Source organism: Plutella xylostella, chromosome 22 (assembly GCF_932276165.1).
Source record: "Plutella xylostella chromosome 22, ilPluXylo3.1, whole genome shotgun sequence".
NCBI classification, from domain to species: domain Eukaryota; kingdom Metazoa; phylum Arthropoda; class Insecta; order Lepidoptera; family Plutellidae; genus Plutella; species Plutella xylostella.
The window spans coordinates 1,145,706-1,161,073 of record NC_064002.1 but is presented as its reverse complement, the minus strand read 5'-3'; the positions used below and the strand labels follow the sequence as shown (position 1 = coordinate 1,161,073).

At 34.9% G+C, this 15,368-nt stretch overlaps 1 protein-coding gene across 1 annotated transcript; it reads right to left on the bottom strand.

The window, feature by feature from the left end:
• Positions 1 to 186: 186 nt before the first annotated feature.
• Positions 187 to 7,695, bottom strand: LOC125490349. Its single transcript, XM_048629324.1, has 2 exons — positions 7,371 to 7,695; positions 187 to 2,379 (listed from the first exon to the last, which is right to left on the bottom strand). Exons 1-2 carry the CDS (start codon positions 7,542 to 7,544, stop codon positions 319 to 321), a joined length of 2,235 nt encoding a protein of 744 aa, XP_048485281.1. The 5' UTR covers positions 7,545 to 7,695; the 3' UTR covers positions 187 to 318.
• Between the last annotated feature and the right edge of the window lie 7,673 nt (positions 7,696 to 15,368).

Genomic DNA, 15,368 nt, shown 5'->3' with positions numbered 1-15,368 from the left:
TATTATAATACATACGTATACATTACCGGTAGTTATAATACATAGTGTATATTATGTAGTCATAAGAAGGCGAAGTGGCGGAGTTTGAGCGCTCTTTATGGGGGAATGTTTATTTCATAAATATCAGTAAAACTCGATATTAATTAAATCGTTTTTTATTATAAAATTATTTACAAATTACAACTATATTCGTGGAAGTAAAATATTCACAAAAGTATTTAAAAGACAAGAACAAAAAAGCAATAGTCGGTGGGTGACGAAAACAAGATAGAAAACATAAAAATACCTATACAATTAACCTACCTACCTACTAGGTAACTATTCATCATGTTCAGTGTTTTTGTGCCTTTTAATTTCTACGTATTTCAGAGCTGGCTTCTTTTGGGTAGTTACAGATATCACTTCTAATCTAGCTTTATGATCTTCTTCACTGTTTTCGTCAAACCACGTTTTTACTTGCCTTGAATTCTGATTGACACTCCTGTAATGTCCATTTATTTGTGGAACATAAGTATCCAATGTAGTACTTTCAATATTGAGAAATTCTGTAGTTGTTTCATCCATTATATTATCTTCTGTGTCATTTTCGATAGTTTCCTGTGATGTTATATCATTTTTTGCCGTACTAGTAGAAGTACTGTCATCTAAATAATTTCTTAGTTTAACTATAAGCATCCGTCTCTTTGCTTCGTCATCTTGATCAATTCCCTTTCTGTCATCATCATCATTATTGTCATCATCTTCCTCAAAACTTCGGAAGTTTCTTCTATTTGCCTCCGTTTGTAAATCAACACTGTGTTCTGGCTGAGAAGTGGTTTGGTACTGCATGTAATTTTCAGGAACTCTAGCATCTTCCTTGCTAAATTTTAATATTTCTGGTTGTGGTGTGGTCCACTGTCGTAATTCTTCTGTTGTTGACGCACTGTTAAAAACTGACGGAGCATTAGTTACTTGTGGGACATAATTTGTTGGGTATGTCCGCATTTCGATAGGGATTACTCCTGAACTACCAACATGATAATCTTCTACTGAACATATCGGTGAGCAAGTTGAAACATATGCAGGATTATACACAATTTCTGGTGAAGGTGTAAATTTTTCAGTTGAGGTTGTTGGTAAATCAGTGGTAGATTCTACTTTTGGAACAACATCTAAATGGAGTGTCACTTTTGCCTCGTTCGTGCTGCCAGAGACTTCTGAACTGAGGTTTTCAGAAGAATGTGAGCTTGAAATGTTTTCCTCTGAAGAACCGGATAAAATACGAGGTCTTTTATGCCGTCTCACATAAACTCTCCGACGGTTTGGAGAGTATATAGATTTTCTTCGTAGTTGAAATTGAGGTCTTGATGTAGTAATATAGATCTTATCGGGGGTATCTTTTTTAGTATATTGAACTGTAGGAGGAGTAGTCACAGGATAGAGGCTCATTATGACATTAAAAGATTTATGATTACCGGTATCAAATAGTCCTGTTTCTGAGCTTCTTACTTCTGATGATTTTTCTGCTGAATGGAATATTTTCTTCTCTATTATTTGACTGACACACTTCGGCCCCACACATCCTTTTAAGCGCGTGACTGGTCTGAACAAAGGATATCTAAAAGTCGGTTTCGTAGCAAAACTTGGCATATTTGCTAGTGAAAACTTGTAAGGAACATCAGCCAGTAGATTAACGTCACCTGGACTATCTGGTTTGAAATTAAAATATGGATCTGCCTGGTGGTTCTCTCGATGATCTTTCTTTACATTTTGAACATTATTTGAACTCTGCGTTATTAAGTCCGACTCTGGAATTTGTTTGACGTGATAGGAACTGTGATCTGCTGGTTGAAGTACTCCGGTAAATGCAATGCTATGTTTACTAGATGGTAAATTATGTACGTCACCAAATTTAGCATGAATGGTCTTCTCTAAGTAATTAATCACTTGTTCTAAATTTTTCAATCTTTGAGCATTTCGGTAACTTTCTAGCCAACTTCTTGAATTGTAGTTTTTGTGGAATGGAACAGGTGTAGGACTTCGGTATTCAAAAATAAATGGTCTTGGGCTAGTTTTTCCTAATACAGTTGGTTTGTAACCAATTTTCACCACTGGTTCTGTTGTCAAATTATATGATTTCGGATCGCGGGTGTGTTTGATTGATGGTAATAAAGACTCCACTGATGGGTCACTATAACTATTTTCTTGCATTGCGTTGACGAGAAGAGGCATTTGCTCAAAATAATCTTGGTCAAATCCAAGATAGGCTCTATCAAGTCGGTCAGCTACGGGTGTATCATTGAGAACTACACTATCGTTAAGTTGTCTCATCAGATTGCCTCCTATTTGTACTATGTTTGATTCTACTGCGATTGCATATTCATAGATGAGTAGAATTACCTGAAACAACAGGAACAAGGACAGAGTAATAGCTATACTTTAACAAAGTTTTGATTATACGGTTTTCATAAACACTATTTTATTTGTAATATAGGAAAGTTTCATCATGAAATAAAATTGATTGTTATTATTTACAAAGTAATGGCACATTTGACAGGCCGTGGTGGCGGGAACTACACCGACAAGAGAAAGGCTCTTAAATTTAAGAAGAAGGGCATATTTAATAATTCATTAAATTAAACGCACATAATAATTCTCAACTTTATTCGCAAAATCATTTACTTGAAATAAAATATCTACCCAACTTTAAAAATATAGTCTATAAACATAATACTTAACGATAATAATTTAAAAACTTGAAAAATATTAAATATAAACACACATTATTCTATGGTACCTTATGCTTAAAATAGTGATTAATGCTAATTAAAGTCATCTTCGTGTATATTGTCATATTCGTTGTTATCAATCATGGACCAAGTATTTTTGTTATTTGAATCTATAGATGTAGGCCGAACAGAAATATTTGCCTTCAAACTGTCACCTTCATTCATAGAGTTTTGACCATTATTGTTTTTGTTCCGCTTTTTGCTACTGTTTTTACGAGGACACCATCTTGGTTTAGATTTGTTTAGACCTAATTTCTTTTCAGGAGGTTTAATAGTATTTCCAGATTTATTTATATGATCCGAATAAGGTAGATTGACTTGAATTTGGTTTTCTAATTCTGTACTATTGTGTCTTACATTATTATCTATTGGTAAATTTTCCATCTGTGATCCTGTCTGGAAACTGGCGTAAGGTTCTATATCCTTTTTATTTTTTCGTTTAATTTCAGTGTTAATAATGTCAAGCGCATGAAATTCATTAGCAGTAGTTTCTTCTATGTTGTCTAAAATTACCATGTCTGTGGTTGTTGGAACAGGAAATGTTGTTGAAGGAATAAATTCCGTCGTAATAGTAATTGGAATTGTACTAGCGATTGCACTCTTGGTATTTTTGTCATCGGAAGTTGTCATAAATTCTCGATGCTGTGATTGCTGGTTGTTCATAATATTATTATTTAAAAAGTTATCAAAAACATTAACATTATCTGGCACAGTAGTTGCGGCAGTCGAATAAACATCTTGCTCATTTATGGGTGTTGTAGTTTTAATTTTATTTAATTTATGTTTATCACAACAACTGTGAGGCCGAGCGTTTGGTACTCTAGTACTTAACGTTTTTATATCAGACTCAATTTTTTTCACACTGATTACTAAGTTATTAACAATTGAAGCTAAACTTGTTTTGCAACGGCAATGCTTAGTTGTTCTTATAGCATTGGTGGTCATAAAGTATTTTTCTAGATATGTCGAAGCCGAATTTCTTGGAGGCTTGCTGCCTTCGTTCATACTTTGTATAGTTGAAATAAAATTTTCAGACTCTCCACTTACAAAAGGTTGATTGTCATTTGATTTTGTTATTATAGATTCTGATAATGTTGACAGTGTATGCTGTAACGTTGTGCCGTATCCTGTCAGGGGTTCTTCAAAAAGCCCTTGTTTTATACTAATAGTTTTAGTCTTGGCTATTGCTGACCTATCAATCATTTTATTGAGGTAGTCTATCATTGTCTTATGATTTCTATTTCGTATATTTTTTCGTTTGTCTTCTAATTGTGGTTGATACATTTCAGGCACGTTTTTTGGTTCACTTTGGAACTGCTCTGTGATTTTGCTTATTAAATCTGTAGTTTCGTCTAACACATACTTCGTGTTAAATATTGAATCTGATTTCGATTTAGTAACAAGAGATGGTGTGCCACTTGTAGGAGACCTACTTGAACTCTTTGTTTTTTCTTTCTTCAGAGCATCTAATAAACCAGGTAAAAAGTTTATTGCTTGTGAATTCAATATTTTTTCATCAGTAAATTTAGTAGACGTTTCTTTCACTTCATGGTACGGTTTTTGATATTTAAAGTTGTTATTGGATCCACTTGGAATGACACTGTATTCATAGAGTAGTAGGACGACCTGAAAATAAAATATTATCTTTACAATTTCATGTGATATAATCATAATATTACTAATAGAGCGGAAAAAATATGAACAGGAGAGCTAAAATTTTATAAAATGAAATGAGGTTCAATGAATTTAAAACTCTCTTATAGTAAGACAGTTATACTGTAGCTGCTCTAACTATTTTTTGCCTATATATTATAATTACGATTAGTTACAAAAAAATGTTACATATACTTACGAGTTCACTTTTATCACACTACACGACAATATATTAGTCATAATAACTAGACAAGATATCCTTAAGTAGGTAGTTATTAACAATATTATTGCATTTGCATACGAGAGAGAAGTATTCGAACGCATCTCCGAAGTGATGTCATTCGCGATACGCGCGTGCGCTTTCTTTTTATAATTCTTCGTGTCAAACGCCTTCTCGCAACCAGCCACCGTGACTGAAAGACTGAGTGCGAAATGTAAGGATTACGTTACGATTTTTTTGAAGGCGTAGGAATAGACAAGTGTATACAAATGGATTAGGCTAGGCTTGGCACCTATTACATTGCCTAGTCGAAATATGGAAACCCGTTTTTAGATATAGGTACTTAGATATTTTGCTTTGGTTGCGAATGAAACAATTTATCTAACAATTAATTCTAAAGAAAAGTATAGACAAAAAATCTTCTTTTTTGATTTAAAAACTAACCTAGGTTCTATACATATTTTAGCTGTGCATCAGGCAATAATAAAACATGAGGATATTTCCAGTTGTAACAGTTGTTTAGAAAAATGAATCGATTTATGGGAATGTGACCTTTTTATGATTTACGAAAGTGTAAATAACTTAGGTAATGTTACAGAGCCCAAATGTCACTTTATATTATTATGAGATCCTCACTGTACGAGTACCCATACAATTTATAGGAACAAAACATGGAAATAACCTACGGAGTGGGATATACAGGGTTGATTTGTTGCACCAAATAAGTTTGTTATAATTAACGGGCTTTATATTTTTATCTTCGAAGTTCGTGCTCAGATAATCAAACCATTAATCTAGCCCTTATTTAGTCACGCACTCTTAAGTTTTGTTTTTTTGTTTATATTACTGGTATTATCATAACTTTTGTATTCATAATCCACTGTGATGATGCAATGTGATTGTAACTCTCCGCATTTTTATTTACTTATTGTGAATTGTTTACTAGTAATAGTAAATACAGTTATAACATTACCCAGGATGCAGTTTCGGCTCTCGTCATTTAAACAGGACAGTGTAATAATAAACAAAAACATAACGTAATAATTAAACAGTACACAAGCAACAAGAGCATAAGCCATTTTTGTACCTATGTATGAGGTATATAGGTAAGTTATGTAACTTATTTTATTATTGTTGTATAAATAACGAATATACTAACCATGCACGTGTTATTACGGTGAAGGAAAACATCGTGAGGAAACCTGCACATCTCAATTCCAGATGCATAGTACAAAGTACCCCCTAAGTGCATAATATTCCGTCCGAAAAGATGATACGATCCTTGTCCCCTGTGGGGATGTCCAACAGTAGATGAGTGATGATAAGATACCCGGTTTATCTATAGGTAGATAGGTAAGTTTGAATCGATAAGGAAATCACGACAAGCGTTAGCTTATAATAACTAATAAAGTAAGTAATAACCACAAAACTGTCCCGTTTTGAACATAAAATGTGGTTTCCGCAAGCTTTCTTTTACTATTTCATTGATGAAATATAAAATATAATTCACTGTAATACGGTAAATATAAGATAGATATGAGTTGTTTCGCAGCAAACCTTAACTTACCTAAAAATCGATCTTCTATGGCTTTTATATAGGTATACAAAAATAGATCAGAAGATATGAAAAGAAAGATATTTTAAGTAGAATGATGATATGGATTTGAATTATATTTGATACATCCATGCTAATATTTTCGGTTTCAATTCTTTTAATCAGGAATCTTAAAATGTTTGGAAAAAAATCGTCCCTACTTGTAAAAAAAATTATATTTATTTATTTATTTATATTGATAGTTATTATAATACTATTATGTATACTTCATGCTAGATGCAGTGGTAGTATAAGAAATGTTTTTTTTTCTTATCATTGCTTATTTATGTATAAGACCTACCACGGAAATAAGAATAATCTTCAAATGTGGAAAATTTGAAGATTTAATTTAGTTTTAAAACAATTTCAGCACAAAATGATTTCCTATGTAAATATATGGCCATTTGCCCACTCTCGGCATTAGGAAATTTATGATGCGTTGGTTCAAATACTAAGTTAATGAAGACATTGAACTAGTTTAAAAAAAGTTAATAGTAAATGGCTAAATGCTACGTGAGACAGATAAAATAACATGTTAAAAGCGCTTTACGTGCACGATTTGTTTAACGACACTCACTAATTATATCAATACAACGATCTAAACGGACTTTTTACGAATGACAATATAGAGTGAGCGCTTTTTCAGGTTCTTAATTGTAAACATACCAATACCAATTAAAATAGCACTATTTACAATTTTCATTATTTACCTGCATATATTGGTAATTAGTAAAAACCTTTTTAAGTAGCGTGCGATTTCTATGCCGCGTAATGAAATTTAAACCACAGTATAAAATGTATTTTTTTTGGTTGCTTTAATACACTGTTTATGTGTGTTTTATTACACACTGAAGAGTTAGACTTACTGCGGCGTTACATACAGGCTTTTTATAGAAACAAAATACTTGAAGCGTCTCTTATATGCTTTTCACCTGAAACTGTTTTACTGCTTTGAACACTACAGTGATAATTAATTCATTTCAACCTGTATAATCAAAATAAAGTTGATAATATAACTTCTTTTACTAAACCCGAAAAAGCACCAACATAGAAACACTCTTTAGATCGTGTACACTAACCACAATACACAAAACACACATACACACACAAACGTACACAAATTCAAAATACGTACAACGACAACGGTGACGGTGATGGCGGTAGTAACAACTGCGCAAGCGCATCCCTGCCGGATCTGCCGCTTCTTGGACAGCTTCAGGAACTCCTCGGTCCTCGAGTCTATGGTCCGGTACAGTCCGAACTGGCTCACTTTGGAGCTGGAGGAAGACACTGATTCAGACATTGTCATCACTTGTACATTTCGCACTCAACTGTTTTTGTTATCTGTTCTCTCTGTGTTGTGTTCGTCGCGAGCGTTCGGTAAAAGTGGACGGAGGGAAATGGTGGATGCCGGCGCGTGGCGCGGTGATGTGTGTTTTCTTTAAGATTGTTTTAGTGTTGGGGTGCTTGTCGATTGTTTTTAGGTGCAATATGGATTGTTATTTATTGTATTGAAATTGTATACGTTTGTGAGACTAAGCTCCCGATTTAAATCGCGAAAACAAATCTCCGCCGTTGAATCTTACGACTTTATTGTAGAAATACAACAGCAACCGCTTGAACGCGTCTGGGAAGCACGCAATCTCGGTGTGATTATGGATGCTGGTTTAAAATTTGAACATCATGTTAGCGAACTGGCTAAGGTTTCTTTATACAAACTAAAGCTTTTATACAGGATACGAGATTGCTTAAGTAAAGAATTGCGCGTAAAACTGTGTGAGTCTCTGGTCTTATCGAAATTAAATTATTGTGATACACTATTCGGCCCATGTTTGCTTGAGAGTTCCAAACGCATATTACAACGAGTACAGAATGCCTGTGCTAGATTCTGTTTCAGAATTCCACCAAGAAAACATATTACTCCGTTCCTAAACGCTGCCAGTATGCTTAGGATGGAGGCTCGCAGACAGCTTCATTTTGCCGTTCTTTTATTCGGAGTAATTAAACAAGAAACCCCTAAATACCTTTGACAAACTGGGGCGCTCTCGTGAGCCACCCCTTCACTTTACCCGAGGATCCCTTTATATGATAAAAGTACCCAAGCATAAAACTCAGGCATTCCGCGGAAGTTTTCGATATTTATCATCTAAATGCTGGAATAATTTACCTCCACCAATTAGACGAGCTAAAACTAAAAGTTCTTTTAAATATCTTCTTAAAAAATACCTTCTATCCCTTCAAAAACTTTGTAATACGTCACATTCCGCAACATATGCCAAGTCATATTTATTATTTTGAATTTGCTTGTACCCCGTCTAAAACTGTCGTTTAATAATTTGTAAACTGTATGTCTATTTATTTTTATATTGTTGTCATGCATTACTATTCTTTTGGTATGTTACTTAACTGTGTGTGTTTACCTAGTTGTGTTAAGCCATCCTGTTTATTCTAAAATATAAATTAAGTATTATAATATTTTTTTTTACACTGCACCGAGCACGACTCGCGGCCACCTGATGAAAATCAGCGTCACAGGCTTCTGTGACATTATGTTGAGACGGTGACCATTTTGTTTGAGACACTTTGTAACCTAGTGTATTTTTTTTATTTGTTTTATTTATATGTTTTGTGTCTTGGACGAAATAAATGCCTTTTTCTTTCTTTCTTTCAAAATCTGTTATATGCTCATCCAAACGAATTGCTGATTTGGAAATGAATATGATACGCCTGTACCTAAATCTTGGATACTATAGCTATATAATATAGTCTTATGTTAAAGGAAAATCATCTCCTACGCGTGTGTATTCTATGATACTGAATTCTTCTGGTGTGTCGGTGGTAAAAACTAGTGTTAGACTAGGTTTTGTTATCTGGAAACTGGATAGGAAGACTGTATGGTCAGATTAAAGTAAGTCTATGACTGCCCAGAGTTCCCTAGTTGCTTATAAAAAACATGGTAACGTCACTCGAGATGGGACCTTTCAAATTCCATTATCGACATCGACAGACCGAGTCCACTACATCACTATCTGCTCTAGCGCAGGGCATTGGAGCGTTCAGTGTTTACGGGCAGTGCTCGTATTGTGTATTGAAATACTCCTCTGTGACAGGTGAAACTTATTATATCCAGCTCGGAGTAGCGTGATTATCACAGCCTACCGCATCTAGATCCTGAGATACGAGCTGGATTAGTTATTCATCGACGCCTGGGTGCCTGGTTCTTATTAGTTTTATCAGCTACAAGTCGTTATTAATCATGTCCATTAATTTTATGATTGATTTTGTTGGATGTTTGCATCGCTCACCACGATTTTACAAAGGTATTTTTGCATTAAGATACGTATGAGATGACCTACGAGGATCTAGCATTTACGAGTACTTCATTATCAAAATACATAGTTAAATGTATTGCATCCATCGAAAAAACGTATAAACTACGGATTATGGTATCTTTTTCTCAAAAAAAAAAGCTTTGAAAGCCGTAAAGATTGTCATTTCATAATGTGAGATCACTTAAATCGTTTTTAAATTGTGCTTCATACAAATATTTCATCATAAATCACATTTATTGTCCAGAAGCTATCATTACGATTGGGTTATAGTTATTACTTCACTAATAGTTTTTTTTTGAGTGTAACGAATGCTCCATAAACATGTCTGGAGATTAGAAGATAAGTGTCTTGATTCTCATCGGTGTAGTGTACTTGGTCTATTATTGGTTTTCAAATTCATATGCCTGAATGTAACTATATATGTACGATATATGGTTTAAACACAGATATTTGACACGGTTCTTGGATGTGCCCGTAAAATGGCAATAGGCCCGCCAACAATTACATTGGGACTAACATAACACTGGCGAAAAGTGGGTGCAGCAATGCACCTCTGCACATTAGTACAAGGTGTGAGTGTTTGTATTTTTGTTTTTTGATATATGGGTGCATGAAAGGAGCTTCTTCAGTCATGTATCATCTATACGGCGCTCCATGGGCAGTCAGCAACTGACAATAATTTGACTGATCCTTTCACCACGTTCAAGCCCTGGTCCAGCTTTAGTGTTTGTCACCGACACGATATTTTTTGTATTGCACATTTTACAAAAAGTAATTATATACAACCAGGTACATTTTACCATACAATTTTATCTGCAGGAGGTACAGTGAGCACGTTATGAAGATTATGTAAAAAAACGAATCGAATTGATTTAATAAACCTACAGAGATGAACGGTTGTATCGGAAAGGACGAAGACGTCGGAGGCGAATATTCTTGAGTTCTCTAAATTTTCAATTTAAAACATTGGTTTTAAATTGAAAATTTAGAGTGATTGCACTATGAACATGACTATGTGTAGAACAATTTTATTGATTGTATCAAACGGCTCTTCATTTTGATTTATGTAACACTATCACGTAAACGATCTGAGCGGAATAAATTTCGCGTTCACGCATTTTTGTTCTATACATATACTTTCAATGAATTGAGAATTTGCTCTAGTATTTTTAATATTTATTAGGAATGTTCTGCCGTTATACCGAGATACATCAAGAAGGAACATGGAATAATATGAAGTCTGTTAATCATAAAAAATATTAATGAAGGAGCTTTGCCCCTTTAGCACTATTATTGAAATCCAAGGATTTCATTAACCTTAATATTATAGGTAATGCATTATATTGTAAGGTATTATATGGTAATAACAATGCATCGTCGACGGATTGAAATGTAACTGTTTTATTACTCGGCTGCACACTTTAATTGGCGGTCCGTCCCGAGCTGTACATGAGCATTGCTTACGGGTGAACCACACATACCTATCTACATCCGACGTTATTTCAGTACCGCTAATCTATTTAAGACGGCCGAATGGCGTAGTGGTTAGTGACCCTGACTACTGAGCCGATGGTCCCGGGTTCGATTCCCGGCTGGGGCAGATATTTGTTTAAACACAGATATTTGTTCTCGGGTCTTGGATGTGCCCGTTAAATGGAAATAGGCCCGCCCCCTAGTACATTGGGACTAACATAACACTCTGGCGAAAAGTGGGTGCAGCAATGCACCTCTGCATACCCCGCAAGGGAGTACATTAGTACAAGGCGTGAGTGCGTGTTTTTTTTTTAATCTATAGTTATACAGCTTGATGTAAGAAACCCATAACCCCTACCCCTCTTTGATCATAAATATCCTTCCACCCCAAGGTTCAAAAAATCGATTTAAGTGATAAGGCCGCCATTTTTGTACATATGTGATAGTATTTAAGTTATGTAAGTTTATTTTATGTGTGTGTACAAATAAATAATATTATATCTATCTATCTATCTACCTAGCCGATGGTATCTGAAAGTTTCTTATGAGAGTAAGAGCACTTCAGCACTGAAGGAAAAGTTCACTCTAGCTTTACGAAAGCGATAATTCAAAGTGCTGCTGTGCAAACTAATCTATGTCGTTGTATTTATTGTACCCATTGCATGACAGAAACTTTTAAAAACTTCGTATTTCGTGAAAAAATAGTAGTGGGTCTACTATTTTTTCACGAAATACGAAGTAGAGTCTTTCTAAAAACATTTCTGATACTAAAATTATATTTCAGGGCGCTGTTGCGCTATCAACGAACGACAGCTCTCATTCAATAGTTTTTTTAAAACTAAAGTAACCCTCTAGGTACGTCTCTATATCCTATTTAAGTACATACGTTACAGAATTCCGAAGTGCCTCGTCATCGGAGGAAACATGCGGCTGACTCTGAAGCGTCACTCTAGCTTGGCAATAAATTAAAGACGATTAATCGGTTTAATGAAAAGAGATAGAGTCGCGGTTACCGCAGCATCGCATAAAAAATCCTTTTTACATAGAGTAGAGTGACCCCCCAGCTTCATATTTCCCGCTCGACTAGTTTCGTTCAACGCGTTCGTTCAGTGGGCGTGAGTATGTCATACCCCAAGACAAACTAATTACATAGCTATGTATGATTACCTATCGATTGTACTGAAAAAATATCAATTCTCCGACTCAAAGTATCGTGTAATTCACACTCGCTTCATGTTTGACGGACAACACGCGAAACTAAATCAATCCCTTGACAGTATCATTGTCTTTTGAAATCAATTACCGTTTCAGTACATAAATCTTTATGGACACATAAATAATTGTATTTTTATGTACGTAAGTATATGCTGTTAAATATTTATGTAAGTCGATCGGGTGACATGCAGAGAACTTTTGTTTTCATACGGCTGCAGCCAGTCGAAAAACGATTTATTGGTTTCATTGTTTTTGTGCGTGATCCGATTGCAGTCGGGTCCATCTAAATTATAATTAAAATAAAATAAGTCCCTACCTTTCCTGAAAGCACGATAAATAAAATAGCTAATCCATACGAAAGTTCATACATTAAAATTGAACAGCTGTTTTATTCTCGTGATTTTGCAGTTGTTTCCTTAATGGAAGTTATTCTACTGAAGAACATTTGTAGGTAATCCTACAAATAAATGCCTTCGAGAATTAACATACTAAAATGATCACCCTATATACTCTTTGTATGTGATTTCAAATCTGAAACCACAATACCTGTAGTGAAGTGAGGTGCGACGTGGGACCAATACAGAATATTATAATGTATTGATTTATTGCTGTACACCGCTGCTCGCTTCGATGGCTCTTCCTTGCCAGCGAAAGGGAAATCATAGTTTTTATCTGATGGGTCTACCTTCCTCATAAGTTTTTATATGAAGTGACAAATATTAAATTTATATTATGCCAGACCTGTAGATTAGTAAATGGTGAATGTCTATGGACAACCTCAAACCAAAATCCGCTGGACTCTTCATATACCTTTATCTGAATAGGGGATCTATTGGAAACTTCGGAAAACTAATTTTGGTGTGGAGTGCACGCGACCACACAAACTCTATATTTTCCTCCAGCTCGTTGGACTGGGATGGGTGGCTAGCAGTGGATGTATGAGGAAGATTCTGATAATGAAAAATGAAGATAAACATATTTTTAAGACTTTCATAGTTTATTTCCATATGTTAGTTAAGATGGGATGGGAAAACATTATTTGATACACAGCTATGTATTAGAGATGCCACGAATATTCGGCAACTATTCGGTATTCGGCCTATTCGGCCAGTTTTTTCAGTATTCGGTATTCGGCCGAATAGTAAGTACTATTCGGCCGAATACCGAATACTTAAAAAAGTAGTAAAAATCTTACAAAAAGGAATAAATAAACAATTTAATCGAAACATTTAACTATCAAACAATAATTAATTGCGAAAACCTGAATACAACATCGCGCTTGCGACAGTTGTGCTTTTCTTCATAAAATATACAATACCTGCTACTGAAACATAGGTATTTTTTAACAAAATATATAAGGTTTGGCTACTGAATCAAGTTGGTACAACTGGTGGTCAACCAGTTATACGGATCTGCCGTAAGATTAAGAAGAACACTCTTTAAATAAAACTTTAACTTATTGAATTATACTGGATCACCTGCCGAATATTCGGTGGCCGAATATTCGGTATTCGGCTGAGAGCATTGACCGAATATTCGGTATTCGGTATTCGGCCAAATCACTATTCGTGGCAACACTACTATGTATGTAACAGTATCAAAACTACTGTTTTATTCTGGTTCATCTATGTAGATAAGTTAATGCTCAAACTTTTCAAGTCGATATAACCGCACAGCATGATCACATAATATGGTCCATTGCGTATACATATATCCTATTATCATAATGGATGTTATTTTCCTAACAATCGATTATCACGGAAGACTTTCTACGTAGAGCGAGTCACCATGCCATTATGATTGCAAATATTCACACTCTTTCTTATAAATAAGGAAGGTACATAATAGCTAGAGCTATTGAGCTATTGTCGGTGGTAATAAATAAATGATTTCTGATTGATAAATACAATTGGATATAGAATATTGTCCCAGTACACAACTGCATCCCTGCCGTTATCGTTCACAGACGTAATACAATCAGTAGTATACACTCACAAGCAATCAAAAGGTACTCAGAAAAAGCCGACGCCGAACGACCCAAATTTTTAAAATATTTTATTAAAAATTTGAACAAAATATTTTCGTTTTTGGCTGGTGATATTCTGATGCGGTGTTAAATGTACTTCAATATTGCAGACGGCGTCATTAAGCTAGCTTTTTAGGGTTCCGTAGCCAAAATGGCAAAAACGGAACCCTTATAGTTTCGTCATGTCCGTCTGTCCGTCTGTCCGTCTGTCCGTCTGTCACAGCCGATTTACTCGGAAACTATAAGTACTACAGTGATGAAATTTGATGGGAATATGTGTTGTATGAACCGCTACAAAAATATGACACTAAATAGTAAAAAAAAGAATTGGGGGTGGGGCCCCCCATACATGTAACTGAGGGATGAAATTTTTTTTTTCGATGTACATACCCGTGTGGGGTATCAATGGAAAGGTCTTTTAAAATGATATAAAGTTTTCTAAAAAACATTTTTCTTAAAGTGAATGGTTTTTGAGATATCAGCTCTCAAAGTCGTAAAAAGTATGTCCCCCCCCCTCTATTTTTATAACTACGGGGTATAAAATTCTAAAAAAAATAGAGGTGATGCATGCTAATTAACTCTTTCAACGATTTTTGGTTTGATCAAAGTATCTCTTATAGTTTTTGAGATAGGTTGATTTAACTGTAATTGCTGCTACGGAACCCTTTGTGCGCGAGCCCGACTCGCACTTGGCCGGTTTTTATTCCGTTTAGGATTAATTTGGTGCTTTACTTACTGGAACTTTTTCACTGCTCGTGAGTGTACCATCCATTGCATCTATTTTCATATGACTTGTAAAACAATTAGTACATTTTACACCGTACCCCTACTCAATGATCTGAATCTTGATTCTGCTACCGTTTCGACAAATAACTAATTCATAAGTAATGTACTTTAACGTTAGATTCAAAATGCATCGTGATGGACGTTTGATAGTGATATCTCGACACATATCTTTGAAGAAAGCTAACTTACATACCCCATGAGTCGGTCAGTCAGCGTGAAATGGCCGGAGCGTAGAATGTAACTGCTAGGCATTTATTATTAATTAAGTAAGTAATCGAAAATATTTATGTGATTGAATTTT

Coding starts and splice junctions, on each gene's coding strand:
- LOC125490349 (XM_048629324.1), bottom strand. CDS start 7,544: ATGACAATGTCTGAATCAGTGTCTTCCTCCAGCTCCAAAGTGAGCCAG. Junction 2,380..7,370: donor TCACCGTCACCGTTGTCGTT/GTACGTATTTTG, acceptor CTGTTGTTTCAG/GTAATTCTACTCATCTATGA.